The 27,746-nt window shown below is 54.2% G+C and overlaps 10 protein-coding genes across 10 annotated transcripts; 5 read left to right on the top strand and 5 right to left on the bottom strand.

The window, feature by feature from the left end:
- Positions 1–141: 141 nt before the first annotated feature.
- Positions 142–1,968, top strand: CLUP02_01567 (BTB/POZ domain-containing protein; the record flags this gene model as incomplete). The annotated part of the gene is made up of 3 exons (XM_049280607.1): positions 142–376; positions 528–737; positions 794–1,968. The coding sequence occupies 3 exons, from the start codon at positions 142–144 to the stop codon at positions 1,966–1,968; spliced, it is 1,620 nt and encodes a 539-aa protein (XP_049136564.1).
- Positions 1,969–4,086: 2,118 nt separating this feature from the next.
- On the bottom strand, positions 4,087–6,238 carry CLUP02_01566 (uncharacterized protein; the record flags this gene model as incomplete). Its single annotated transcript, XM_049280606.1, has 3 exons — positions 4,087–5,616; positions 5,678–6,050; positions 6,129–6,238. The coding sequence occupies 3 exons, from the start codon at positions 6,236–6,238 to the stop codon at positions 4,087–4,089; spliced, it is 2,013 nt and encodes a 670-aa protein (XP_049136563.1).
- Positions 6,239–7,122: 884 nt separating this feature from the next.
- Positions 7,123–8,702, top strand: CLUP02_01565 (cytochrome b5-like Heme/Steroid binding domain-containing protein; the record flags this gene model as incomplete). Its single annotated transcript, XM_049280605.1, has 3 exons — positions 7,123–7,130; positions 7,659–8,091; positions 8,196–8,702. 3 exons carry the CDS (start codon positions 7,123–7,125, stop codon positions 8,700–8,702), a joined length of 948 nt encoding a protein of 315 aa, XP_049136562.1.
- Positions 8,703–8,851: 149 nt separating this feature from the next.
- Positions 8,852–9,397, top strand: CLUP02_01564 (uncharacterized protein; the record flags this gene model as incomplete). Its single annotated transcript, XM_049280604.1, has 4 exons — positions 8,852–8,883; positions 8,943–8,968; positions 9,075–9,147; positions 9,208–9,397. The coding sequence occupies 4 exons, from the start codon at positions 8,852–8,854 to the stop codon at positions 9,395–9,397; spliced, it is 321 nt and encodes a 106-aa protein (XP_049136561.1).
- A 468-nt stretch (positions 9,398–9,865) lies between these two features.
- On the bottom strand, positions 9,866–10,879 carry CLUP02_01563 (extracellular serine-rich protein; the record flags this gene model as incomplete). Its single annotated transcript, XM_049280603.1, has 3 exons — positions 9,866–10,166; positions 10,385–10,763; positions 10,831–10,879. 3 exons carry the CDS (start codon positions 10,877–10,879, stop codon positions 9,866–9,868), a joined length of 729 nt encoding a protein of 242 aa, XP_049136560.1.
- A 297-nt stretch (positions 10,880–11,176) lies between these two features.
- CLUP02_01562 (uncharacterized protein) lies at positions 11,177–12,129 on the bottom strand (the record flags this gene model as incomplete). The annotated part of the gene is made up of 5 exons (XM_049280602.1): positions 11,177–11,224; positions 11,257–11,575; positions 11,614–11,700; positions 11,765–11,911; positions 11,981–12,129. The coding sequence occupies 5 exons, from the start codon at positions 12,127–12,129 to the stop codon at positions 11,177–11,179; spliced, it is 750 nt and encodes a 249-aa protein (XP_049136559.1).
- Positions 12,130–17,951: 5,822 nt separating this feature from the next.
- CLUP02_01561 (uncharacterized protein) lies at positions 17,952–19,261 on the bottom strand (the record flags this gene model as incomplete). Its single annotated transcript, XM_049280601.1, has 6 exons — positions 17,952–17,999; positions 18,072–18,519; positions 18,614–18,652; positions 18,722–18,793; positions 18,870–18,914; positions 18,981–19,261. The coding sequence occupies 6 exons, from the start codon at positions 19,259–19,261 to the stop codon at positions 17,952–17,954; spliced, it is 933 nt and encodes a 310-aa protein (XP_049136558.1).
- A 117-nt stretch (positions 19,262–19,378) lies between these two features.
- Positions 19,379–20,907, bottom strand: CLUP02_01560 (ADP,ATP carrier protein; the record flags this gene model as incomplete). The annotated part of the gene is made up of 4 exons (XM_049280600.1): positions 19,379–20,188; positions 20,345–20,421; positions 20,540–20,561; positions 20,866–20,907. 4 exons carry the CDS (start codon positions 20,905–20,907, stop codon positions 19,379–19,381), a joined length of 951 nt encoding a protein of 316 aa, XP_049136557.1.
- A 1,579-nt stretch (positions 20,908–22,486) lies between these two features.
- CLUP02_01559 (uncharacterized protein) lies at positions 22,487–22,663 on the top strand (the record flags this gene model as incomplete). The annotated part of the gene is made up of 1 exon (XM_049280599.1): positions 22,487–22,663. One exon carries the CDS (start codon positions 22,487–22,489, stop codon positions 22,661–22,663), a length of 177 nt encoding a protein of 58 aa, XP_049136556.1.
- A 1,522-nt stretch (positions 22,664–24,185) lies between these two features.
- CLUP02_01558 (uncharacterized protein) lies at positions 24,186–27,545 on the top strand (the record flags this gene model as incomplete). Its single annotated transcript, XM_049280598.1, has 1 exon — positions 24,186–27,545. One exon carries the CDS (start codon positions 24,186–24,188, stop codon positions 27,543–27,545), a length of 3,360 nt encoding a protein of 1,119 aa, XP_049136555.1.
- Positions 27,546–27,746: the final 201 nt, after the last annotated feature.

The following is a 27,746-nucleotide window of genomic DNA, read 5'->3' as shown; positions in this document are numbered from 1 at the left end:
AAGCTTTGCTTCTAAGTAAACCGATTTCAACTCTGCCAGTCACGCCACCTACATTCACACAACCTCTCCATCTCGGCACATCGAGCCGAGTTGCCGTCCGAGTCGCGAATCTTGGATACGATCAGACAACACGGCGGCGCCATGGTTCAACAAGCGCAATCCGATTCTCAACCTCAGCGTCGATCAGCTGCCGCCGACATGTCCATTGCCAACAACACCAGCGCGAGATCCCAACACCCATCAAAGAGCCCAGCGCCACCTCACGATGAGGCTCAGGTCGCCAAGATTCCTCACTTCCTCCCTCACGAGCGCGTCTTCCCCATACAGATAGGCAATGAGCTGTTTAAGCTCTCCGGCGCATCCATTTCATCCGATGGTACGTTCCTGAATCCCTGCCATGCCCACTTCTCTCAGTCCCGTCTTTGTGTAATGCGAACTCGCCGTCCGGCGTTGCGCCGCGATCCACCGCGATCCGCGCCAGGCGCCCAAGACAAAACACCATGCTGACCCTCCGTCTCTGTCTTCAGCGCCGTCGTACTTCTCTCAGTACTTTTACTGCCAGGTCAAAAAGGCACAAGAAACCGGCGAGGACCTCTCCAATGCCATCCGCACCTTGTACATCGACCGCGATCCCCAGACCTTTGCCGACATCTCCCTCCACCTCCAAGGCTATCATGTCAAACCCCGAGACGGCACGCACTTTGTGCGACTTTTTGCCGACGCCCAATTCTATAGCTGTGCGTGCTTGCTGGATTCAAGTCCTCGGCGTTTACGACTAACACAGCTCTGGCAGTGCCCAAGTTGATATCACAGCTCTATGAGGAGTCAATATTCATCTCCATCGGCCACCGCGAGTTTCAGATCCCCCGCGATATCTTCACCGACCCAGGCAATTCGCCAAACTTCTTCTCCCTCGGCTTCGCAGTCTTCTTCTCGAACCCCGAAGACCTGTTCCCCGGCCTTGACCGCGAAGGCCTCCTCCGCCCGCCCTCCATCCTACCGCCGTCCGTCCCGAACCGCTCCGCCGATACCTTTGCCGAGATCCTACACCTGCTACGCGGATACCCCGTAACGATCCGCAACGAGTCGCACCGCGCCGAGCTACTACGAGACTGCCGCTACTTCAATTTCAAAGGCCTGGAGCAGAAACTCATCCCCCACCACATCAGCCATAACCAGAGCCGCCGGCGCGAGGAAATCCTCCTACGCCTCGAAGACATACTAAAAAGCGGCATCAGCGTCGCCGCAGACGTCTCGGCCTCCCCCGCCGACCACCTCTCCGGTTGGGTAAACTACGCCCGTCCCTACGTCGACGACCGCGCGGCGGAGCTGGTCCTCGAAATCGGCGGCGAGAGCACCCGCCTTCACTTCCACCACAGCTCCGGCTCCGTCCGCGCCGAGTTCTTCAAAGACACCCGCGCCCGCGTGGCGCGCCTCTTCGAAGTCGTGGCCACCAAGCTCAACCTCCCGCCGACGACGCAACCCCTAGGCCTCCTCATGGCCTCGGGCGGCGCCGGCAGCCAGCCCCCGACACCGGGACACACCCCGCTCAGCGAGGACCTCGTGCGCGTGTCCATCGACAGCGACACCTCCATCACCCTCGACGGCAGACCACACACCCTAGACTTTGAAGACCTACAGCCCACCACCGCCAACAACAATAACAACAACAACCCCATGTCCGCGGCCTCGAGCACAGCCGAATCACCCACAGCAACGACAGCGATCCAGCCCAACTCGCGCAAGCGGAGACGGGTCGACTCTCACGGCTTCGCGACGGCCGCAGGCCAGGGCCAGGCGGCGCTCGCGGCCGAGGAGTGGGTAGTTCGGACGGGCCAATGGAGGCTCAAGATCCAGGGTTCGCGCGGCGGAAAGAGCTCCGTCGAGTGTGTGCTCGTCGCCGTCAAGCTCGACGCATATAGCTCGGAAAATGCAAGGAATGCAACCAGGGGGTTCCTGAACGGATGATAGGGGGGGGGGGCTGCCTGCTTTAGACGGATACCACCAATATGGGTTCGAACCGCTTTTCTCCCCCGCCTTCCGGTGTTGAATCTTTTCACAATCGTTCGATATAGGTCGCAAAGTTGGGATATCCAATGATGTTTGAGGAGTTGTTTGGGATCCTTGTTTTTTTTGTGTTCCCAAGGGGGGGGCGGACGGAAAAGCGATGGGAAGTGGATATACTATACTACCTTCTTGCATGACGTTACGACTTTTTTTTGATATTTCTTTGCTATACTTTATGCTACCTATACCATCACCAACTATCAACAACGTCGAAAAAAGTAGGGGGAGTACTTTTCGAGGCGAGAGACATTTCAAGAGAGAAAGGGGGTTAGAAGGTGGGGGGGTTCAAAGACTGCATCACTCCCGTACTTGCTGCAAAAGTCTAGCTAGAGAGAAATTTTGAATATCGTCTTGGTTCAAACACCTGCTCCATCGGTATACAGGAAAGGATCTCTGCTCCGTGACATGGTTTTTCGAAGCCTCATCAGACCTCTTGCCTTATATCCCCGCGCAAAAGAAGCAAAGTAATCGGACAATGAACCAACAGCACCTACTGCAAAGTCTTGAAAACATCAAAATACCATTTTCAGCATAGAGCTCTTCAAGTTTTTCGACAAAACAAAATTCTCTACGATACCGGGTTTCGAACGCGCCGATATCCTCGCTCTCGGGGATGCATTCTTGTCTCATGACTGTTCATCTAAACTCCACGCTGAGTTATTGCGAACTATCAAATATCATTCCAAGCAGGGCCTCTTCAAATATAAACAAAGCAAAAACCTTGTGATGATCCCAATTCGAACCCGCAAAAATCTCTACTCTGAGCATCCTCACATCTCACCACTTGTTCACCCAAACTACCCGCAAAAAGAAAATAGTCTCAAACACTAAATCACCTTCCTCTTAAACCTCCACGTCTACATAATCCCATACTCGCAATCAAGAGGTACTTGATTATAGACCAGCCGTAGAAAACGAAGCAAAAAAACAAAAGGCCAAGCCGACCTATACGTGGTTCATCACCATATATAGCCAGTATAGCCCTCACAGTTCGGAATCATACCGTTCGACCATAATGGCTTTCACGGCTGACAGCTCACGGAACCGGATTACGAGAGAGTGGTGGACCTGGGTGGGCTATATACCTTAACCTTGCTTGAAAGAGAAACGCCTCTGTTCCATCGGGGTTACGAGGAAAAGTGTATGGTAGTGGACCATTTTCATGGCGACCCGGACTGGGGATCAGCAACATTACCAACTATGTCAAGACAGATGGGTCGAAGGCGAGGCGTTGGCCAGGTCTGACGGGTGCGGTAGAGAGAAAAAGACACAATAGTTTAACTGGCCGAAGTTGGGGTGCCAGATCTCGGTGATGACATGATGGTGGGAGACTTGAAGAAGAGAATGGAGTAGAACAAGGTCAAGGGCCTCAATTAAGTATCGAAATAAGGCAAGGCAGCAACAAAAAACAACAATAAGCAATACTATCATCAATCCAGCCAAACCCCCTCCTCATTTTCATCGTCATACAAGAAACCAGAGAAAAGACAAGAATGCTAACCCGCCCCCGGTGGTATGTACTGTGTCGTCAAGGTTGGGAAATCCAAACTCCTCGTCATAAAGAGGGGGTCAACAGGAAAAAACACAAGGAGGCCGTTTCTCCGTTTACCCTCCCCATTTTGTCCAAGAACGCCGCGACCATGCTGCAGACGACATGTACCGGTCAGAGAGGAAAGGATGAGATGAAAAACAGGCCGGATGAATGAACAAAAACTCCTCTCCAAAATAGAACTCCTGGAAGCTCCCGCGCTTTCCCAATGGACCACCGTAAACGCCCTGCTTTTTGTGCACAAGTCTGATTTTTCATACATCTGTCAACCATCCAAACGAGCCACGTGAGAGAGAGTCCCGGGTGAGCTTCCATAGGCGATGTCGCATGCCCTCGTTATGCCACTGAACTGCCTGTGGATTGACCGGGCTGTCAGAATCTACCGGTGGTGATTCAATGTCCTCGAGGGGCATGTTCAGCTTCACTCTGCGGTCAATGGTGGACGAGGCCGCCTCGAACCGAAAGGGACTCTATGCCTTGGCCTTGGGAACCGTCTGACCGGCGGGGGCGCTAACATCTCGCCGCTCGCCGGCGCCCTCAATCATCTTCTTGCGGGGTGTCGCAGTGCCTTGGGCGATGGACTTGGCGCGTCCGCGACGTTCGCGGATACGAGCCAGGGCCTCCTCGCGGGTCATGGTCGGGGTCATGGCGGGGTTATTGATATCAAAGGACATTTGGCAGTCACCGCCAGAAGGTGTACGCGCACGCTCGAACCGAGGCTGTGGTCGAGGCTTATCGTCGCGGACGGGGACGGTTGTCGTCGTGGTCTTGGTGTAGAAAGCTGCGGAGGTGTGGGGTCGAAGTGTATCATCGGGCGATGGCGAGGGGCCCCTTGAGGAGCGGGATGCCGGGCGTTCCTCAGTGTCGGGCATGGTGGGGATGGAAGGGAGAGGTGCGGTGTGGACTTCACCGTGGGCACCACCGTGGGGTGCATTGAGAAGTGATGCCAGAGACATACGTTCTTGCGCAAGAACAGCAAAGTCTGGGGGTTCGAGGGAGGGCGTCCGCGAGTATCTCTCTGGAGCATCGTGTGGTGTAGGAGGTTCGTTGGGGGACTCCTCACTTGACTCGTTCACTCGTCTTCCTCGTTCTTCCTGTGCCTCGATCTCGTCGGCTTCTTGCTGTGAAACAGTTCGGAAAATACCCTCACGGGCACAGAAGATGGTGCTTCTCCTCTCTTCCTTAGATCTCCTATGCGCAGCTAGCTTCTTGAAGGGAGCGTCTTCGACTGGCGGGCTCAATGATGCCCTCAATGATGGAGACGATTCCCTACCTCCACGGAGGAGAACCAGATCGCTGGCATCGGCAATCTCAGCTGGCGGCATCAGTCTGCGCTTGGGTGACAAGATGCTCGCTCTGTTTGAAGCCAGGCTTTGCCTCGGAGAGACGAGGCTTCTTCTCCTGTGAGACTTGGCGCATGGGCAGCAACGCAATTCGCACTCTGCCTGAAGGAAATCGACGAGCTCCTGAGCACGATCCGCACGTTGACGCTCCCACGACACCTGGAGTGACAGCTCCTCGATCTCCCCTTCGCTGGCGGCGGATGAGATGATGTCGACCGTGGAGAGAGAGAAGCGCGGTCCCTTCTTCTTTGGCGAGGCAAACTCGTCGTCGGGCGCGGCGTTGGCCGTCTTGGGCAGGGGGATACGGCCTTCGGCGGCGATACGGGCGACCTCTTCCTCCTTGGCGAGGGTCTTGTAGACGTCGCGTTCCTGTTCGAGCATCTTGATGCGCTCGAGAGCCTCGCCGAGTTCCTGCTCCATGCCTACCATCTGGTAGCGAGCTTGGAAAGCTTCTTCCTCGCGGGCCTTGTTGCGCAACTTCTCGGCGTCGAGGTTGTCGGAGGCGAGGCGCCAGCCTTCGCGAGAAGCCTTTAGTTCTTCTTGGAGCTTGATGATTTGGGACTCGTTCTTGAATGTCTTTTTGCGTGCGAGCTTGATTTCCTTCTCCCATGCTGCTTTCGTGTGTGCGTAGGTTTCCTTTGCGCGACCGTATTGTTCCTGGAGGAGACATTAGTATGAATGAGTTGCATCACCGCGGAAATGTAGCAGATGAGTGTACCATGACGGTTTCGAGACGCTCGCTCACGCGCTGCTCTCGCTCTTTGCCCTTTTCCAGCTGCACGCGCAAGACCTTGGACTCGTCCTTGTACCTGCGCAGCTCGGTCTCGGCCTCCTCGCGACCCAGCATGGCGCGTTTGAGGGCGGCATCAGCGGTCTTGCGCTCGAGAGTCTTGGACTGCATGGCGAGATTGTTGAACTGGGAGATCTTCTCGTGGACGGAGCTATCTCGACCTCCAGGACTACTGCGAGGTGAGGTAAATAGGTTACGAGCTTGTTGGGCTTTGTTGGCCCGGTCTGGGGTCATTGGGCTCAATGGGCAGCCCGGTGAGGACGGTGGTTCGGCGCTGTCGGCCATGGCGGTGATGGCGTTTCTGTGATTATCGCGGCGAGGTATCTGTCATGCAGGTTGCGTGATTGATGGAGAAGTTGTGCGTTGAGGGTTTGTCTACTTGGAGGGGGTGGTGCTCGAAGACGTCTTGCATGTGTCGCGGCGTGCGAGGATGACGATGATGGCGTTTGGAGTTGAGAAGAAACCCTTGAGGGAGGTGGTATGGATCATGTAGGGTAAGGTAGGTCGACAGCAATAGAAGCCAAAAGTAAAGGTGTATGTAGCTGATTCCCAGTCCAGGTTGAATTGAGGTGTGGGTTGGGGCAGCAAGAACAGGTGGGCGGCTGTTCACAGTGCGGGCGCTGGAGTTGCTGCAGGTGGGTTGTCTGGGTGACGCGGCGGATTGGTCTAGCGAGATGGCTCATTCGGCCATGGGATTGGCTGAGGGTCGAGTGACATGTGTAATCAGCTCCACTTTTGGGCGAAGAACCGAAAGAGAAAAAAAAGACGTTTGACCTAAAGAATGATTTCAACGTCGGGCAGCTGCTCAATGCGGTAAGTCACTCGGTATAACGATTTTTGTATTCATGGAAGGGTTCTTGGGCTGATATAAAACAACTTAGGGGATATGTGCATGAAGATACCCAAGCTATGGTAAAGGTAGGTAGGTACCTTTGGGAAGGTGCAGGAGGAGGGAAAGAAGGGATGGCGATGGATTAGATGGCTTTCTTCCCTCATCCTCTCCTTGAATCCTTCTAGCTCAAACACTTGCACGGAATACTACGGTACACTATGTACGGAGTAATGTATGGTTTAAGCTCCCGGTCCAGAGATGGAGGGTTTCTGCTTGTTGCATCTGAAGATTCCCCAACCTGCATTGTGTCGCACAAGTGGATGCCCACTATCCGTACCAGTGCCTTGCCTTTTGATCGTTCTGACCAGGGTCACAGCTTCTGGAAGCTCTACCCGTATCCGTAAGGTACTCTGTATCTGTGCCTTCCAGTAATGTACTAAACCTCACCTATGAGGTAAGCAGCCACGCATGAACACAGCTTGAGGCTTTGCTCTTTCCCATTAATTGACCTTTCCCTGAGGTACGTACTTCGTAACCTCAAATGCTTTCGTAAGCAGCTCTGAGGCTTTAACCTATCCTGGAGAGCTGCCACCGGCTGCCACTTTATGTGTAACTGCTGCGTCTCCAGGGAATCCTCCTGCATTCTTGCCAGTTTTGCCAGAGTCTCCAAAAAGCGGCAAAGTGTCTTCCAATGCTTCTCTACATCAGGCCCAAGGGTCCCCAACTTGTCAAAAAAAGAAGAGACCCAGAAAAGGGGGACTCCCATCGGATGGCTTGGATCCGCAGCGACCTATCACAGGCCGTCTAAAAGTCACCTTTTTGTGTCTTGCTCGCTCTCGGCCTCCACCTCATCGCCGTCCCGTTCGCGCCGTAACGTATTAGCCCATTCCATTGCCAGGTTCCGGCGGGGTGTGGAATAAATCTGTCCGCGTACGGATACATACTCCGTACATTTCCATCTTTTTGTATCTAGAATCGTGTCCCTTGGGTTCTGTCTGGCTACATAGACAACGTGACATTTGCACCGCTACGTGTAGCTTCTCAAAGTAGTGCAACGACGTCGATCACTTAAAGTAGCTTCCCCGGCAGTGAGACTTTCCGAACTGGCAACCTTACCTCGAGCTATCCTGCCAGCTACACACCTCACTTCACCTCTCCTCGCCTCTCCACATACACACCAACAGGCACACACACACACACAATGGCCGACGACGCAGCAAACGTGCGGCAACGCAAGCGCGTCGAGGAAGTCGACTCGGACGGCAACGCCATCGACTCGGACGCACCGCCTGTCACCACAGCAGACAAGAAGAAGAAGAGCAAAAAGTCCAAGAAGGAGTCTGTGTACACGGACGAGTACAGCCCCTACCTCGACATCCTCCGCCTCCTCAGCTTCTTCTTCCTCGCCTCGTGCGCCCTGAGCTATCTCCAGAGCGGCGGCGAGAGCTTCTTCTGGGGCCAGAAGAATAAGCCCTGGTACATGAGGCCCGACTACTGGAAGGCCAAATGGGTGCGTGACCAAACAACCCCTTCTCTCTCCCCCTCCCATATTCCCCCAATTCCAGAGGAGTCAACCGAATCGAACGAAAGCTAACCATACCATTTCACAAACAGAACGGCCCCCTCTACCTAACCCCCGAGGAACTCCTCCAATACGACGGCTCCGACCCGACAAAGCCAATCTACCTCGCCATCAACCACACAATCTTTGACGTCTCCGCCAACCCGCGCATCTACGGCCCCGGCGGCTCCTACAACGTCTTCGCCGGCCGCGACGCCTCCCGCGGCTTCGTCACGGGCTGCTTCGTCGAGGACCGCACCCCCGACATGCGCGGCGTCGAAGACATGTTCTTACCCTTGGACGACCCCGAAATCGACCGCCACTGGTCGTACGCCGACATGCAGGCCCTCCAGGCGGAAGAGCGCGCGGCCGCGCAGCAAAAAGTGCACGATGCGCTGAAGCACTGGGTTGATTTCTTCAGCAAGAGCGACAAGTATGGCGAGGTGGGCAAGGTCAAGAGGGAGGAAGGGTGGTTGGAGAAGGAGAAGAGGCGGCCGCTTTGTGAGCAGGCGCAGAAGGGCCGGGTGAAGAGGGTTGTTCCTGGACAGGAGACGAACTAAGGCCGCCTGGACTGATGTTCTACCGGCGGTGTCCGTACCGGGATTTGGTGTTTGTGTTGTAAAGATGATTCACTGTAGTATACTAGGGAGGGAGAGAAAGAAAGAAAAACGCTGTAGTTCGTATAACATGAAGCGGCGGGCCTTTCGCGATGTTCGATGTTCGCTCTGCATTTTACGTAGCGTGTGACATGTATGTAAAGAATTGATCTTGGACAAAGCAGCTGATCTGGAGACACACAGTTCGAATCTGCTTGGTAGTTTCGTCAGTAATCTCCTTGCTCGAAATTCGCACTTTTATAGCTGCTGATTCGAGGTATGTTTCGCTAGTAGACAACAGCGCATCAGCTAATGCCACCATGTCTTCTTGATCAGTCCCGGTCGCTAGTTGTACGAAGGGACGGGGTACTTGTAGAGACTTGAAGGCTCTCAACTCGGGTCTTCCCGAGTGCAGAAAAACCAAAAAACGCGAATATAGATGTTGAGGACCAGAATGATGCACATGCAGTTCGGCTATAGCAGATGCCGAAGGACACACAAAGTCGCTGAGAAACGGAAGGGGTGAGACAACGATTATTCACTGCCTTGAGAACATGTCGTGTCAAGATGATGGTAGCCGCTTACTTGACTCTTGTACCACTCGGAGTGTGTACCTAGGACATGCTAAGCCAAACGCTCATCTCGACGTCAGAGAATGAGGAATTTGATTTGATTCTATAGCAGCAAGCTGATTCCAAGTGTCCGCTGTTATAGTGTCACGTTTCCGAGAACTGGTATAAAGAGAAATAGAAGTCTGAGCATCCCAAGTGCTTGACGAAACGTGCATGTACCGAAATCAACGAGAACTCGATTTAGATGCCATAGCAGAAAGTATAAGATCACGCCGTTTTTCCAACACGGATTCCTCATATACACATGAAGAGCCCCGTCTAGTCTCGTTTCGTTTTTTTGTCTCTTCATACAAGAGTATGCCACCCCTGAGTAAAAAAAGGAAAAGTGAATGGTATTAAGTTCATCATCACAAAAAATGTTTGTTTACACCCGTAGTAGTAGCCCAGTAGTAGTAGTTCCAGAAACCAAACTCCTGGCCCGTACCCTCTCTCTCCATAACCCCCTCCCCCCTTGAATCGATCCCGAAAAAGCACACAAACAAGGTACTAAACCTCTTACATGAGCAAGAAGGCAGCGCCAAGAGCGAGCAAAAAGGTGCCGGGTGCGCTGAGGGAGACGGCGCCGGCAGTTGGGGGAGACGACGGGGTGGCAGAGGAGCCGCCGCCGCTGTTGGAGCCGCCATTGCCGGAACCGGAGCCACCGTTGCCGGAACCGCTGCCGGCACCGCCAGTGGGGGAGGCGGAGCCGCCGCCGTTGGAGCCGCCGGCCGCGCCACCGCCGGGGATCTGAGCCTGGGCAACGTTCTTTGCGGCCTTTGCGTAGTTCTCAATGGAACGGGTTGCGTTTGCCTTGGTGCTGTTTTGGAGAGTAAGAGGTTAGCATAAATGTGTCATTCCCGAGTTTGCTTGTGGTTTAGGGGTGTGGCGTGGAAGGGAGGTTGAGGATGGTGTTCATGCGTCTGGTGTCATCGTCTGAAAGCTGAAACAGGGTGCAGCCACAAAACACACGCCAACCAGGGGAATACCGGAACTAGAGGAAATGCAGCGCAAAGCGCAATCAAGGAATAAACTCACTTCTCGTTGATGACCATAACCATGCCGTTCTGGCAGTGCTTGCCCTGGGAGCAGTAGAGCCACATGGGCGTGGTGGAGTTGACCATGACGGTGAAGACGGGGATCTGGCCCTTGGCGGCGGAGGCGGCGACGGGCTGGTAGCCAGAGTAGACGCCCTTTGCCGAGGTGTTGACGTTGGAGATGGGGATGCACGGGTTGTCAAAGGTGGACTGGACGACGGAGTGGTTGCCGCCGCGGAACTGGAACTGGACCATTGAGCCGACGGGCGCGTTGATCTTCTCGGGGAAGAACTTGAGCGTGTTGTTCGTCGAGGCGACGGAGACGACCTGGACGTCGACGGCTGTGTGGAATTTGCGTGTTAGTCGACTGTCCTGCTGTCCTGTGCCATGCCTTTCTCTCATTCTCTCTCTCTCTCTCTCTTCTCGGTTCCTCGCGTGAAAGCTTACCCGAAGCGACAGCGGCCAGAGCCGAAACAACCATAGCTGAGATATGCATCTTGAATTTCGAGTTTTCTTAAGAATCCGAGAAAATAGTGTCGTGAATAGGTGGTTGTCGAAAAGACGGAGTCGAGAGAGTGACTACTAAAAAGTTGGAGATATTCGAAGAAATTGGCGACTCGCGCTCTTGGTAGGACTAGCCTCTGGAAGAAGTTGAACAAAATTAAACGTAAACGGAAGAATAAGAAAAGAGAAGCAAATAGGAAATCCCGCCTCGAAGAAGTTGTCAGTGATGGAAATTCTAAAAGAAGAAGGAAACTCGAAAGGGAGGGGGGTGCGAGGGAACGGCATGAATTTAAGCAACCTTCGGGATCGTCCCAAGAATTTGTGTCGCACGTCTCGACTACGAGATGCCAGAACAAGGGACCCTCAGACCCCTGCTCGGGCGGCCTTCCTAGCCTCAAGGTGGTGCCTGGGGTTGTCGTCTTGCATCTGAACAACCGTGACAACCAGAATGATGCCCACCCCCGACGGCGCGACATCAGTTGTGTACAGCCGACAGGGGGGTAAGGCGACAAGGCGAAGGGATGAGGCATGGGTGGGCAGGGCCTCTGGAACGTGTGGTGGTGCTGCACTGGGGGTCGAGTGGTGGAGGCGAGGACTTGAAGCGAGGCGAAGGGGACCATTGGCAGCATCGTGTGTGCGATTTGCCATTGCGACGAGGTAGGAAAAAGCCAGGGGTGTGTGAGGGAGGCTGATGCAGCAGTGGTTGAAACACGTTTTGACCATCACAGCCGGGCCATGGGTATGAGAGCCTTACCCTGCATACCCGCCGTACTATGTATGTCTCTTGTCTGCTCAAATTGTGTGCATATGGACCTGAGGATAGGTCAATGATGGGCTTGTTGAGTGCAGCCCAGGACAAGCAGAAACACATCAAGACCCGACCTTGCAGGAAATTGCCTGTCTTCTCTGGTATTGGGAAATAGAGAGAGGAAAAGCCTTGCTTTGCACTTGCTTGCTGCTCTCTGTCGCCGTCGGTGGATTCTTTTCGCAATGCTTGGCAGACTGGACATGCAGGCCAATCTGGCTTATACCACCCAGTAGTAGCTAATAAGATGGATTTGCCGCAAGGTGCCGTGTAGGGAGCCCTTGTTACCCGTCGTCAGACTTGTCAGAAGCGTGGATGGATGATGGATCATGGAGCAAGTAGTACGGGGAAACCCCAAGCCAAGACGCGCGGATGGATAAGAGTCCAGTAAGGATTGGTGGAAGCCGTTCTAGCCGATCCTTCTCCTCCTCCGACATCTTTCATGGAAAGAAATGAAGGGATCTGGATACGTTGATCCGAAGGGTACGCAGCATGGTTGGAGTTGCTTAGACCTTGGACTAAGATACACGTAGTCGTAGTTGCGGATGGATCGTTGGGCGCACTACGCCACGCCACGCCACGCCATGCCGCGGCATGGTCAACGTCAACTGATGATTGACGGGCCGGGGATGAGACCAAAGGAGACAACCTGAGGGCTGAGAGAGAGCGAGAGACAGGAAAAGACGGCAATTGGGTTTCGTCAACGCCAGGGCGGTCTATGCCTTAGCACGTAGACACCCGACCTATTTGCGGTTGGCGGCATTCGACGCCCATGCTCTGGTATGCTTTACGATGTGGTGGGTTGTAACGTCAACGTCGTCAGATTTGGGACCAGACCGATCTTGACAGCATGAGCAAGGCCAGACAAGACAAGAAAAGAACAGCAGGTGTAACGGCAGTTCGTCCGCCTCTAGTCCTGTGACCTGTTGGGAAGAAAAGTCATCTCATCAAGACATCAGCCCGTTCTGCCCGTCAAACCACAAGCCACGACTTTAGCGCACTCGCATTCAAGGAAAACTCACACACCTACCACCCAACATGTCAGACGAGAGAGTGTGTGTGTGTGTGTGTGAGTGTGTCTGTGGCGTGTGGTTGTGTGTATGAAGACTGGATTGTGAAGCAACGGTCACATTTTCGTCTATCCGTATCCGTGCCTGCAGCCTGACGTCCGCAACGAGTCTCGATTGATCGATTGTTGATGAGAGCCTGGAGAGGAATGGTGAACCCCGGCGGCGGTACGGCGCAACTCTGCAACGAGACCAAGACAAGCCAGCATCCTCGAGGCCCCACGCCCACTAGCTGAGGGTCAGGAAGCAGAAAAAAGTTGAGACTGACGAGGAGAAGCACGGGGAGAGAGTACGGAGTGGTCTGGCTGTACGGAGAAGTGTAGCGCGTGTCAAAAGCGAGTTGACCTTGTTCAAGTTGTCGGACGACGTCGAAGCCGAAATAAGGTTGAGGCCCTCTGCACGGTCCACCCGACACACTCAAGTATCTCCGTACCTATGTATCCCCGTACCCTCCGGCGCTCTACCTTACTCTCCATTTTATTCGACTCAACGTCATTCTGATTGGTTGAAAGACCCGGCTGGTCCCCAAAAGAGGCTGGCGCTCGGATGTGCTTCACCTTCTCCTTCAGCCCTCTGACACTTTCGCGACGTACCCTGTTTCATCCACTCCGTTCCTCGACGTTTCCCCCAGGAACTACCCATTTCATTCTTGCCCTTTCTTCACCTCTCCTCCGTGTTCGCTTCCATCTTCATGGATCTACTGCGTAAATTACACAGACAGACAGCCACCATCATGGATTGTTCTCCATCATGGATCATAATGGATAATGATTAATGGATGACATGGACTCACTAACCCTTCCCGTCCGCCCTCCGTCCTCGTCCCGGACCACATTGCGTCCCAGCCTCTCTGTCTCTCTTGAGTCTTAGCACCGCTCAATTATGCGCCAGTCTGCTCGTTGCCGTGACGTCGTCCCTTCTGCCCTGGCCAAATTAATTGCCCAACCGTCTCACCCTCTCCCTGGTCTCCAGTATCCGCCAGTCTGGGGCTCTAAAAAGAATTGTCCGATTCCCAAATGAAGCGCCCACCAAAAGCAAACAAAACGATCCATGCCCCCGGCTCGCCTTGGCCTTGTCAAGTCTGCTCAAGACTCCAGCTAGTAGACTAGTCAACCCGTCCCGGTGTACCGCCGTTGCTTGTCACACTCGTTGACCACTTCCCAAGTGCTCATCCCATCGTCCAATCAGGTCTGTGAACCTCAAGCCAAACGATCAAGGCACACACAACCCTCGACTCGCCTAGCAGCAAGAAGTGTTACTATCCCAGTCCTGCCACAGTTGCGGCCATCCCTCGGTCGTCACAGAAGATACGCCCCCAAGAGCCCAAAACGGAGACATTGGCGTCTGATGTTTTTGCCTGCCATCCCTCTCGTTCCATTTCCTCCCATCTTCTCTGAGAAGAACGTGCCCGCGGCCAACGAGTTACGAAGAGTCTCTTCAACCCGTGGGGAAAAAGGAAAAAAGAAGAAAGGAGAGCATCCCCTGACTCGCACTGTCACTCAAACAACGGCGATACTGCCCTGAGTAGTAGCAGCAGCCGCGGCAAAAGATTATTCTTGGCCAAAGGTACGCAAGATTCGCTTTCCCAAGATCTGACATCCCGGTCATCCGACCACACACATGCCTACATACACATCGAATACCGCATTTCCTTCATTTCCAAATCGAGCACGTCTTCATGCCCCTCCCTACCTTTGCCACGCCCATAACGGCTTCTCCGATCTTTTGAGTCTTGACTATCTCGTGACTCTCAGGCTCGCAGCTGACTTGCAATTCACCTGACTTGCAATTTTTACCCGGCCTTACTCATCGCAGCCCGCGGTTCGCGGTCCGCGGTAACTAGGAAGAACATGGCTTTCCTGGGATCTTCACCTGCATAATCTTTGTTCTTCATTGCTACTCCCCACGTGCCCTCCCAGACCCCAGCCGACGGCCTCTCTCCATCCGCTATTTCACCTATCCGCGGAGATCATTCAGTCGCGCCCTGCCATGATGTGCCCTCCGGCTTCAAAACTCAAAGCCTGGCCATCAAAAAGATTCCAGGGGAAGCCTCACGGAAAGACATGGCCTCTCCTGGAGGCCATCGGTCCCCAGGACCATATAGCCACCCTTCTGATATACCTCACAAGGGTCCCTCTTTCGCCCGCCGTCCAGCCGGATAGCACGTTTCGTCGTCTAGACGACTGTGACGATTCCCTCCCTTGACAAGTTGACGTAACCAGTCGGGGTGACTACTCAACCGTCTCGAGCCAGAAGAAACGAAACACTTCCTGGCCCTGGTATCGATCAATGGTGAAATCGAAAAATCATCAGCCCCCAACTCAATGACACTCTACTTCGTACGGCTCTCCCCTCTACACTCCTCTCACTCTCACACTCCGCTCTCGCGAGTTCATAGATGTCTAATAATAGTCAATGGCCTTTGGGGGCAGAAAAGGTCAGAGTCCGCTTCGTTCGTTATTGTCGAGAGTTCAACCCATTAATGGAGTGACAGGTTATTCTCGCTCTATTCAGAAACCATAACCAGTGTTTGAACTGATCTTTTTTCTCTCCCCTAGTCTCACTCTCTCTCTCTCTCTCTTCTGGCGTCATCCCATCTTTCCCCCGTCTCCCAGAAAAAGAAAAACTCTCCTTTCCAATGCACCGCCGCCGCTCCTACCCTAGATTCAATACCAGTACCAGACTGTCAACGGTCGTCTCCTCTTCCCTCCCACATTCTCTCTCATCCCTCACAGACCTCAACAAGCCAAGCAAGGCCAGCCCAGACAAACAAACAGACTTTTTTCACAATGAGTCCAGGGCTAACCTGTGTCAAGCACCCATCGCCAAGAATTTTCAACTACTCATGTTTCGCGAGACAAGGTTGAAAAAAAAAAAGGCACCGAGTCTGCGTGATTGATGGCAAAGAAGGAAGATTGGGCCAAACCTTTCTTCAACACGCACGACCCTCCCACCAGAGTCCGACTCGCCTTCTCCGAACATTTGCTCGCAATCACAATGGACGGTATAGCCTTTTTGCCCTTACACCCACAGGCTACATCCTAGTGGGAAAGAAGGTATCAGGAAGGATAGATCCGATCGCGAAGGCGGGGACTTTTTTTTCTTTTCTTTTCCTCCCCAAGATACTATTCGCTTTGGTTCTGCCAAGGACCGGAGAAAAGTTGTCAATTCTTCTGAGACTCTTCACGCGAGTCTCCGGCCACTTGGCAACTGATCGAACAACCCCAAGTCGGCATGTCTTGAGAATCTCATTGAGAAGCCAGTCTTGGCGATCAGCGCGGTTAAACTGTATGAGCCAGTGCTTTTCGTATCAACTAAACCAGGAAACTAAGGTCACGCGCGATTTCCCAACACACAACAAGTCGTCGGGTCAAATGGCGCCTTCATACGTCGAGCGGGTAGCCAGCGGCCTTTTTTTTTTTTTTTTTTTTTTTTTTAGTGGAAGCGGAACAGAACCCAAGAACAACTTTTACCTCTCCATCTCATATTTATCGTGCTTCAACTCGAGGGTTGTGACAACTCGGGTTTGGCTTTTACAACACGAGGCCAAGACATGTGTCCAAGAGCGTTTACATCATACGAACACTAAGACCAGAGTCGTCGCGAAGTGAACATCAAATAATGGTTGCTGACGAATTTGAGCGCCCGTATCGACACACCTTTTTTTTTTTTTTGTGAATATGATATATGCGCCTGACTACCCACAATGATTGACTACTGACTATCAAATCCAGGTACCCTGATACTTGTCCTTGAGGTTAGAGTCAGCTTCATTAACTGGAAAGGCAACTGTATTAGCCACAAGCCACGTTCCACGACCGTCCAGTTCAAGATCCTTCGTGAAAGACGAGACATCATTGGTTTTCCATAACGTCGAAAGCAGATCAGCGGCCCGCCTCATGCAACTAGTTTCAACCCCAGACCAGTTGCCTCAGATCGTAAGAATGCGGCTCTCCAGCTGTCACGCCGTTCTTTAGAAACGCCTGTCTCTTGGACATTTGTTTGGGAGGAGACTTCAACCCCAGGGAAAGAGAGAACAGAGGTTCCAGGTTCCAGATTCCAGAGTCGAACGAACAATGGCCTCAAGTCCACTGTGTGTCAGCGTAGCGTTTCGTCCGAAGGCCCCCCCCCTCCCCACCAGACATAAAGAGCCTCATCCTCGAACAACGAAATGGTGCAATTTTAGCCGATGGTCAGGCACGACGGGTAAGAGAGACCATGTTAGAGAAGCGATTACTCTCAGACTTTTCTTCCATTTCTGTTCGTCTGGGTAGCATACCCCCCTTCCACTCGCCCCTGGACAGACCATCCCACTCCAGGGCCTTTGACATCTCTGGCGTCTAGCCTGTTGTTTCGTCTGAACCTCGCCCCAGTTACAATGTTGAGGCAACAAATAATTTCGAATGGCAGTTGACTACCGTTCGTGCTTGGTTTTACCGCTGTGATAGCTTTCCCGGGGTTTTCGGCATTTTTATCCGCTTTCCCTTGATCGACCGAGCTGCGGTAGTAACACATCATGGTTCCGCCGCGCACAAGCAGGCCGGTCCAGACACTCATTATTCTGTTAATGCGTCAGGCAAGGACGGATGCGCCTGGTGTCAGAAATGACTGTGTTTCCTAGTCTCCCTTTGCATCGTAGCAAACACATGTCTGATCATCGCAGCATGTGCTGAGCTCCACTTCATCGACCGGAGCAAAAGCGTTGCCGTCCCGACAGACTGTATCAACCTCTCGCGGCTTTGCAGAAACCAGTGGGAAAGACCTCTTCGCATCTTCTCCACGGACATGGCCGCCGCAAGGCTGATGAAGAAACGAAGATCACGACGCTGTGTTGTGCAGATCCGACAATAATGCTATGGGATTCGGTCGACAATGACACCGATCTTCACACTTCATTTCCGAGTCATGACATGTTTAGGTCATGCTGATCTGGCCCTTCGCTTATGGTCTACTTTGTGGTCGACAAGCACCTCGAGATATCCAGAGCGGCAGCGTTCTTTATCGAGGGAGACATATGAGGTAGTGTCGAGCTGAGAGCTTCGTCGCCGCAAGTCATCTTCCAGTCAAGAGCTGAGGCCAACAGTCTTTCAAGCCCGACCGACCAACATTTCTCGTCCTTCGAAGGCTGTTGTGTAGTGTGAGAGAGGGGTATCGCTCATCATGTCGTCGTGTCTATAGCTTTGACTCTCAGGCTAGAAGTCCATGAGCAGCTGAGGTGCAATCTTTTCCAAATCCTCAACCTATCATCACCCAGTCAGTCAACAAGTTCCCTCTACAAACGTAGCAACATAAGAAATCCAAGAGCCACTAACCTCAAGAAAGCCACCAGGCCTCTCATGCACACATCGCGCGATCGCCTCTCTCACAAAGATATCCATATACTTTCCCGCCGCTAAATTCGCGTCCTTGCTGAGCCTCGTGTCGTCCTTTTCAAAGAACTCGTGCAGCAGCCGCGTCAGCAGCTCGGGAGGTATAGTATTGTCTGGACCTTCGTCCCCAGCCTCTTCGTCTTGTTCCTCCTCTTCTTCTGCTTCGTCTTCCTCCTCTGCATCGTCGGGGGCTTCCCGCCGGCCCCGCGATGCTGGTGCGTCGCTGTCGGAGAGTTCGAAAGGTCCCGACTTCTTACGTGCCGGCTGCTGCGTAGCCTTGCGCTTGGCGCCCGCGGCTGGCTGCTGGGTTTTACCAGGGCGGCCGCGCTTCGCTGGTTCTGCTGCTTGTCTGGGCATTTTGGTCCTTGATCTGTTCGGCTGCTGGGTATTGCTTCAGGACTGGTGGTATGCTCGCATCGAGGTAGCAAATAGTCGCTAGACCGAGGTGGTGGCGTCAGATCAGTAGTACTGCGTGTGTCGAATACAGCAACAGAGATTCCACGTGTCGACGGCGTGATAGCCCACTTCTCCAAGTAAACGCAGGGTGTCAGATGTCAGAGGTGCATCTGCTGAACGGCGAGATTCGATCTGACCTGGGAATCAGGCGATCAGGGCGGGGAGCACGTGGGGGAATATTTAGAGCTTGGAGCGGGACGCGACTGTCACTGTCACTGCGGAGTGCAGGCGCGTCTGGGCAGACTAGCGACAAAAGCTCCATTAGCCAATCAGAGCACCGCGAACAACGACCAGGCAGTATTGTTATAATCATTGATTTGAATCGAATTACTGGTACGATGTCACAAAAGTCAATGGGAAAACATTCGTAGAATCAAAGAAATCTTCCTATTGTACCGCGGAAGTCTATCGTCATGCAATACCAAGGAAAATCCACCCCAGGATCGACCAGAAGCCGGTAAAGTCCAGCGAGGACAGGTGTTGCGTGAACGAGTGCAATCGAAAATTGCTTTAGTGTACAAATTACAGTGGATTAGGTAGCAAGCAAAGCTCTTCAGGTCATGTAAGAGAACGCCTTGCCGATGCCAGTCTAAACCACGAAGGACTGGCCGATCCAGGCGTGCCACGTCTTGTGGTGCCTGCATCCAAAGCCCCTCCGCAACATCCATCTTCCCCATTTTGTCAACCGATTCCTCATCTGATCCTAACCAGTAACGAATCCCCACAGCCCGGGTATTCGCCAACTGCCCAACCCGCCACCAGTGAAGAGTTTATACACGAAGTGTCAGAGGCATTTAGCCAGAGCCACCCTTGAAGGCCTTGCCGAAGAGCAGGACCTGGAGCTGGTCGTAGATGGACAGGACACCAGCACCGGCAACACCACGGAGAATGTTGGCACCGGCACCCTTGAAGAGAGACTTAACACCCTCCTTGGCGATGATCTGCTTGCCAGCGTCGAAAGAAGACTTGTACTTGACGGCCTCACCAGAGGTCATCATCATGCGACGACGAATGGTGTCAAGGGGGTAAGAGGCGATACCGGCACCAGTGGTGACGAGCCATCCAAGGGCGAAAGAGGCAAGGAAGTTGTTGGCGAGGTTACCGGTAAGGACGACGGGCTTGATGGAATCGTACATGCCGAAGTACAGACCACGGTAGACGACGATACCAGCAACGGAGGGCATGAAACCACGGTAGAGACCGGCAATACCGTCAGAGGCGAGGGTCTTGCGGTAGACGTCAACGAGACCGTTGAACTGGCGCTCACCACCCTTCTTGGCGGACTTGGCGTCGTTGGCAAGGCGGGTACGGGCGTAGTCGAGGGAGTAGACGAAGAGCAGGGAAGTGGCACCGGCAGCACCACCGGAGGCCAGGTTACCAGCCATCCACCAGGCGTATCCGTCACGCTCCTTCTTGAAGCCGAACATCTGCTTGAACTTGTCGCGGAAAGCGAAGTTCAGGGCCTGGGTAGGGAAGTAACGGATGACGTTGGCAGTGTTACCACGCCACAGGGACATGACACCCTCATCGGCGGCGGTACGGCGGAAGCAGTCGGCGATACCGTCGTACTTGCGGTCAAGACGACCCTGCTTAAGCATCTCATCCTGGGAGGCTGTTAGATGCGGTTCGATTGACAATATACTAGCAGCGTAGATGGCCAAGGTCACGTGTCATCTTGGATAACTTTTTCGACCGGGGTGACCCGGTCCGACCTTGGCCGGCTAGCTGTCCAAATCGATTGAGCAGCCATGTTTACTAACCTGGTTCTGGATGAGAAGCTTGATACGCTCAATGGGAGCGGCGGCAGTCTTGGAGACAGCGGCGGAGACACCTCCCACTGTAGGAAACTGTTAGTGATTGTTCACGGTTGTTATTGCGGTACCGGGATCAGCTCGCCGAGGTCGGAAAACTGATCGATGACAAGTGCCGATATCGAAATGGGTTGTGCAACGTACTAAGGAAGTCGGCCACGAAGGGCTGTGAGATTGGAGTTAGCAAATTGATTCATCCTGAAATTGATAGATATCCGAAGGCAGGTCAAGGTAGACCAGCTCCCGCGACGTTGTTCGTTCCATCAGCGACGATAAGCTGTACAGCAAACCATTGTCGCGTCAAATCCTGTCCATCAGATTGAGACTCGCAATGTCTCGATGGAATCCATAGCTGGATGCTATGGCCATTGATGGTAGACCGATGATGGAAGGAAGCGACGTCGCCGGTGAGGTGCATTTTTCCCCGCAGCCTCGGATAACAATGAAGGGAAGAATGAGTAGTAGCTTACCGGCATGCCCAGGACCTTCTGCTTTTCGACAGGAACAGACATCTTGGCTGTGGGTTTCTTCTCAAAAGATCAACCTCAGAGAAAAGAATGAGCGGAGATGGACGGAGGAGCAGAGGGGGACGAGAAGACGGAAGAGCGAGTCGAGAGAATTTAAGTGCTCCGACGGCAGCAGGTTTGAGGGAGGGAAAAAAAAATTCCTGCAGGGTGGCCGAAGAAGGAACAGCTTTTGAGCGAATCTTTCCGGGCCGCGCTAAGAAAGGAGCACCGACCACCCCAGGCCGGGCTCAGGGTGCGTGAGAAGTGGACAAGAGCGGGTCCCTCCTTCTCCTTCTCTTTGCTGGCCCTCCAGACTTGGTAGGGAAAGTGCACTTGGTGGCTCTGGTGCAGGTGTCCTCTTTCCCTTCCATGGGTGGGCACTGGGCGGGCGCGGGTGGAGTCGCCCCCTTCCGCTGCTCCAACCCCAAACTTCACTGTGGGAAGGTGCAGGCCAGCAGCAAAGGCGAAGTTTTTCTTTGGCCCGGCAACTCAGGCCAAATCTAGTGGCCTCAGGCCGAAGCGCTAGTTTGCCATGGAATTGAGATACCGGTTCACCCCGAGATTTGCACGGGGACTCCGCTGCCAATGTTTATTGCCTACGCTTGTCGTCGGGAAGCTGGACGGCAGCATCGCCCGCCAGACTTCAGGTCGTTAGTGCTCACTAGCCAGGAACTCTGGGGAGAGTCTGTCACTGAAAGCCAAAGCTCCAGACTCGAGATCCCATTGCGATGTTCCCAATATTGGCTGTGGTATTGCAAACAATAGGGGCATGCATACGAGTGTCTAGCACCACATCGGCAGAGTCGATGGCATCAAGGTGCCCGACTTGGGCTAGGCAAAGGGTGCGGAAGAGCATACGGGCTGGACGGCCTGGCCCTTGTTCTAATGAGATTTCATTCCAAGCCTCGTTGTCCATCTGGAGGCTACTCAAGTTATCCCATGTTTCTTGTTCCAGAAACATCGTCATCAGCATCCGCGATATGGCCATGGTATGGTAAAGCATCACTACCAAGTGGTATCCTCGCTGCTTCTGCTGCCAGCCCGGGAACCTGAGGCCTAGAAGCCATCTTCAGCCTGCTATGGCAACCAGACATTACCGATGGATATCTCATCCGGCCCCGTGGCATCAAAATCCCCCTTCATCCCGAGCATTGCCTCCATGTCCCGGTGCCAAGCCGCCCAGCTTGGTTAACTGGGCCGGGCACCTCTACTGTCCACATACTTGTACATACAGCATAAGCTCGGGGGGTCTCTTGCTTGTGTGCTTGTCAGCTCCTTTGAGCCGCCGCCACTAATGCTCATTCGCAATTCGCAATCCGCCAATCGACCTGCATCCACCGTCCCAGACAGCCGAGCTTAAAAAAAGAAAGAGACGCAATTCACTGGCTCCAGAATCCAGGGGCATGCCTAGCCCGGCCGAGTCAAGGCCTTCGCTTGCTTCGGGTCAATTCAGCGAATCTGGCAGGTCTCCCAGTGCGCATCCTCTTCTCAAACTTTTCTTACGCGTACCCTATCGGCAGACTGGGCAGAGAGAGTGACATGCTCGTGTACAGTAGCATCGGTACTGAGCAGTCCTGGACCGTAAATGGGACACTCACATGCCCAAGGCTGGGCAAGCGGCTCTCGGGTCAGGGTTCTGAGAAGAGCTTTGTTTACATTTGATTCGATTCGTACAGGCTCGACAGAAGCGCCGTTTGGAAATGACGGGGCAGATCTATGGATACGGCCCACGACAGCCAATATAAATTTTCGCCATCCTTGATAAGGGAGAGAGGCATGCATTTTTGCCTCTTTGGCCCTTGTGTGCAATTGATAGTTGATATAGTTCTCCTTTTATCAGCATGCCCTTCGTCTCGACTGCGTACCTGAAGCAATTGCCTCTTGTTAGTTCAGCTGGAGCGCTAAACTGGCCGGCCGAGAATGGACAATGGCTGGACACATGCAACAAGCCCGGATGGTGGCTGAGAGGCGATGTTGTCATCTCGAAGAAAGTACCGAACTTCAAGTATCTTCGAACAGACGTCACAGCGTCCTTACTCGTACCGGCAGCATCTCAAACTCAGGGCGGCGAGGCCGGTCTGGGAAGCTGCCAGCTCTGTTACACTGAGACGTTTGCGCGCAACCTGAATGCTGCAAGGCCTTCTTTCACTTGGACCATCAGATACGCCGCATAGCTGAGAATGTTTCCCAGATGGAGCCGGCGGTACCAAAGTCTTCGACGAGGAGAACATTCGGGCTAGGATACGATTCCGCAAGCTTCGGGGCCCCAATAACGGGAGGCCGGGAGACCGGGAGACCGGGAAGAGGGATTGATGGAGACGATTGGACGGAATGCTTCCATGTGGATTGCTTCTCTGCCAGCTCAGCTTTCTCCTATTTTGACATGGGGAACTGTGAAGGAGAAAAAAAATTAACGGGACCGATCGGTCTGACTAAGGAAACGAGGAAACAGGGGATAGGTACATTGACTCCTGCAGCCTGCCCGCCTCACCACCGACAAGACGACGCCGTGCTTGCCAGTTGCCAATTGCCACGCTTTCTTCAAGTCCGGCTTCGAGCCTGCAGTTTCCTGGACCGGTCTCCGTTTTCTGGCTAAGACGACCTGAGGCTAACAGAAGCGCTGGCGGGCCGCAAGCAGCCCCGGTCTTCTCTCCCTGTGCACCTTCCCCCTGCCTTTCACTGATGCCTTGGCGCCTCATTCTTATCTGCATCGGACTGGCTGCACGTCGCTGAGAGCATGGAACCTTGACGGACAGGTACCATTGTCATTGGATGCTTGACTAAAGCTGCGGCCAAGCATGATCCCCGGATGTACACCAAAACCACGTGATACGACCCAAAACCTCAGCCTCGCCTGCCTCCAAGCTGATACGCTGTCCTGCACTGCGGCACTGCGTCCTTGGTTCGTCCCGCCCGCCGCGTGCTCCAGATTCCGTTCTCAATTCCCCATCTTCTCTCCAAACCTTGCCAGTCGACCAACAAAAAATTTCATCGACCGCCCAGCGGCCCGCCTGCAAGCAATACTAGCAAAAATTCCACCTCCAAACATATTGCATCACGTGACCGAAATCGGCGAGCAGACGAAAAAACACCATCCATACGACACGACTATTGCGCGCGACAACGAGTGGCTCCCGATAGCCACCGCTTCCTACCCCTGAACGCGTGCAAGTAGATGCCTCGGCCCACCAAGAGCTCCTCATAGAGGCTGTCAGTACGTCCCGCGACGCGCGACTCTCAGCCTTGCGACGTCTTGATAAGATGACACTTGTCTAACGTCTGAGATGCAGACCCTGGCGCCCATCCACCTTCTCCCGAGACGCGACGGCTCCCTCGATCACTGGCGAGGTGGGCTTTGGGGCATGAATAATCCGGCCGCCTACACTCCTCTCGAGTCCTTGTTTCTGTTCCAAGCCATCCTTAAGCACGGCGTCGAAGCCACTGCCTTCGTCAAGGTCTCGGATCTTCTCGTCAACAACTCGTTAATCAAAGATGACAAGACATACGATGCTAAACGACTGAGCCCGGATGCGCTTCGACAACTCTTCCTGCACCTGCTGCAGGAAGAGTTGAGGATCGAGAATGCGACGACCGATAAGGCCGATGGCGCGTCGCCAACATTGAAGAAACGCAAGCTCAGTCATCCACCACTACCTACGCTTAAGGAGGTCAAGGAGCAGTCACATAGGTTCCCCGCGTTGGTGGATCGACTCTATGCAAGATATAAGGAAAATATCGTCAGGGACATCAAGGAAGATGAACGGCGCATCGAGACGCTCGCCAGAGATATCAAGATTCTTGAAACGCAAGAGGCGATCGATCGAGCCAAGGCGAACACACCCCGTCCAGTCGCACCAAATGGGTCTTCAGCGCCAAAGCCTGTCCCGACACCTGTACCGGTCCCCTCTTTGAATTCCACGCCCGGCCAGGTCGCATCTCAAAATCAAGCCAAGCGATCGACCCCAACGCCTCCCGTTGAGACTCCGCGACCGATCAGGCCTGCGAATGGACAAGGCTCCGTTCCGACGCAGACTCCAGTACCGATTCCGAGACATGTACCACTGCAGCCTCAAGCGCTCCCACGGCCACCAACGACCGTTGCGCCAGCTCCACCACCGGCCCTACAGCCTGCGCCAGCAAGACGAGATGTAGCTCCGCCGGCAGGCGCGTTTCAGCAATCACCTACGGTGCCTCCGGCGCAAGCTGTGTCTGCTGCCGGGGCATCTGTTACGGCACCCGCTAGCGGGCCAGATGCCCAGCAGCATCAGAATCTGAAGCCCCCCAATAGTGCCGGTCAGGTCTTGCAGCCCCCTACTGGTGCTGGGCATCCGCCAGTTCGGCCCGGTCAGTCGACATCGCCGGTCCCTCTGCCGGCAATATCACCACGGCCGGAAAACATACCCAAAACTCGGATTCCAACGCCAGGGACGCCCGCTCAACCCTCGACTCCGGGCACTCTGAAGTGGGAAAAGCCATATCAGCCTGCGGCACCGGCACTTCAACCACAGGGCCGCCCTATGCCAGCTCAAACCTCAACACCTCCTGCACCTTCTACCCCGAATCAGGCACATCATCCTGCTCAATGGTATCCTCAACCAACAGGGCAATACCATGGTCCTCCGCAGCCTCCTCATGTTCCAATGCAAGCAAATCAGGCACAGAGATACTCGCAGCAACCCCAGCCGGTGCTGGTAGCCCCTCAACCCCAAGGTCACCCTCAGCCCCAAGGGCAGGCCCAATCTCACCCGCAGGCTCAGGCTCAGGCTCACACGCAGGCTCAAGGTCAGGCTCAGGCTCAGGCTCACATTCATATTCAACCCCAGACTCAGACACCAGTCAAAAACCAGAATCAGCCTCAGCCTCAAAAGCATCACCAACCCCCGACACCTCAGCCTCAGCCTCAGCCAAAGGGACAGTTGGTGGCTCCAGCCCACTCAACGCCGACCAAGGAGCCCTCAGAGAGCTCTGGGAACCTACCGCGCAGAGGCCGCCCACCAGGCCCGTCGGTTACGCCTTCTGCGCGGCCACATACCGTTCAGCAGCCACGACCTATTGCTGCAGCATCACCTACCCCATCCGCTGGTGCTTCAGGGCAGACGGTCGTTCCTCCAAGATGGCAGCAACCTCACCCTTCCCCCTATGCACAGCAACAATTCAGCCCTACGCCAGCTCCGGCCCCAGCCCCTGCGCCATCCCAGCCGAATGCTAAGCCAAATGATGCTCAAAGGCGCGTGAGCCCTCCCTTCAACAAGCAACAACCCCGGCCTGCTATTCCTCCTCACCTGGTTTCGCAAGTTGCTGCTGCTGCTGCTGCACCTCCGGCACAACGGGCCGCCAACACCCCTATCCCACTGCCACAGACGCCTATCACAGCGCCTCCCAGCTTCCTTCTTACTGGCTCCGGAACTAAGTGGACCGTGACTTCTACGCCTTCGACCCCTCGGCCGGGTGCATCAGACAAGGAGGTTGCTAGTCCCGCCTTTGAACCACTGAGCCCTGTGCAGCAAGTTGCGCCGTTGCCGCCTGCGCCTACACCTACACAAGCACCGCGAAAGCCCAGTCCCAAGCCGACACCCGTACCCATTCCAGTGCCGAAGTCAGAGACCAAGACTCCCGGCCCTAGAGGCCGAGGCCGACCCCCACGCAGCGCGCACAAGGTCCGTGCCGACAGCACACCTTCGGTTGCGGGTACGCGACGAAGTCAGTCAGTCACGTCACAAACTGACGAGTTATCAATGGATCACCATGAGCTGGCGCCCAGAATTAAGGACGAGAACGCCACTCCTAGAGTTACTCCTAGAGCGACACCGAAACCGCAAGATGACACGGGCGATACAACTGCTGACGAAAGCGTGCCAAGTCGGCGCAACATGATTACACCTAGTAGTGTGTCATCCCGGCTTGCTCATAAGCGCAAACGTCAGGATACTCCAACCGAGCCACTCGCACCGCCAACAGCCCCGACTCACGTGCTATGGACACGCCAGTTTGGTCGTGTAAGTGCTGCTGCGCTTGATCAGATTGGTGCTCACAGGTTTGCAAACCAATTTGCGAATCCCATTCGAGAGCGAGACGCCCCTGGTTACAAGACTCTGATCATTCAGCCGCAAGACATCAAGTCTATTCGTGCAGCCATCACACATGGCAACAGAGCAGCTACTGAGGCCGCCAAGGCCTTGCCAGACGGTGACCCAGGCACAGGGTCTGTTCTTCTGCCAGTCAGTGACGATCTGGTGCCACCAAAGAGCATCATCAACAGCGCTCAGCTCGAACGAGAGCTTGTTCATATGTTCTCGAACGCCATCATGTACAATCTGGACCCGAGTCGCGGGCCCGGTCCGGCTTTCATGAAGGGCGGCAGTGCTGCGGATGGGGCTGACGTAGTGGGGTATGAGGTTGACGAGGACGCCGTGGTGCGTTCTACGAGGATGATGTCTATGGAGGTCGAGAAGATTATAGGAGAGCTCCGTAACGCGGAGAAGGAGCGCACAGGTCAAGCTCCCTCGAACTCTGGGAACACGAGGCCGGCTAGCGTCGCTACAGGTGAAGATACACCAATGGCGGAAGACGACGTTGATGAGTTGGCGGGCGACGCAGATATAACCTCTTCAACAAGGAGACGACGCGTGGGCACGAGGAACTAGAAGCTGCCGCGCATCGCACGCAAGCTTCGTTGATTGGAGGGTTATTTTCTTTGCGAGTTGTATGTCGGGGGCCTAGAAACGGCCCCCTTTAGAGAAGAAGTGTGTAGGATACTCTGAGTAGCCCTTAGCGTCTACTTTCGTATGATAATGTTACCAAGCAGCCCAAGTGTGGCTAAGCCAGTTAATCCAATGGTCCTTAAC

Source organism: Colletotrichum lupini, chromosome 1 (genome assembly GCF_023278565.1).
Source record: "Colletotrichum lupini chromosome 1, complete sequence".
Lineage (NCBI taxonomy): Eukaryota > Fungi > Ascomycota > Sordariomycetes > Glomerellales > Glomerellaceae > Colletotrichum > Colletotrichum lupini.
The sequence above is the reverse complement of the archived record's forward strand: the minus strand, read 5'-3'. Positions and strand labels throughout refer to the sequence as shown.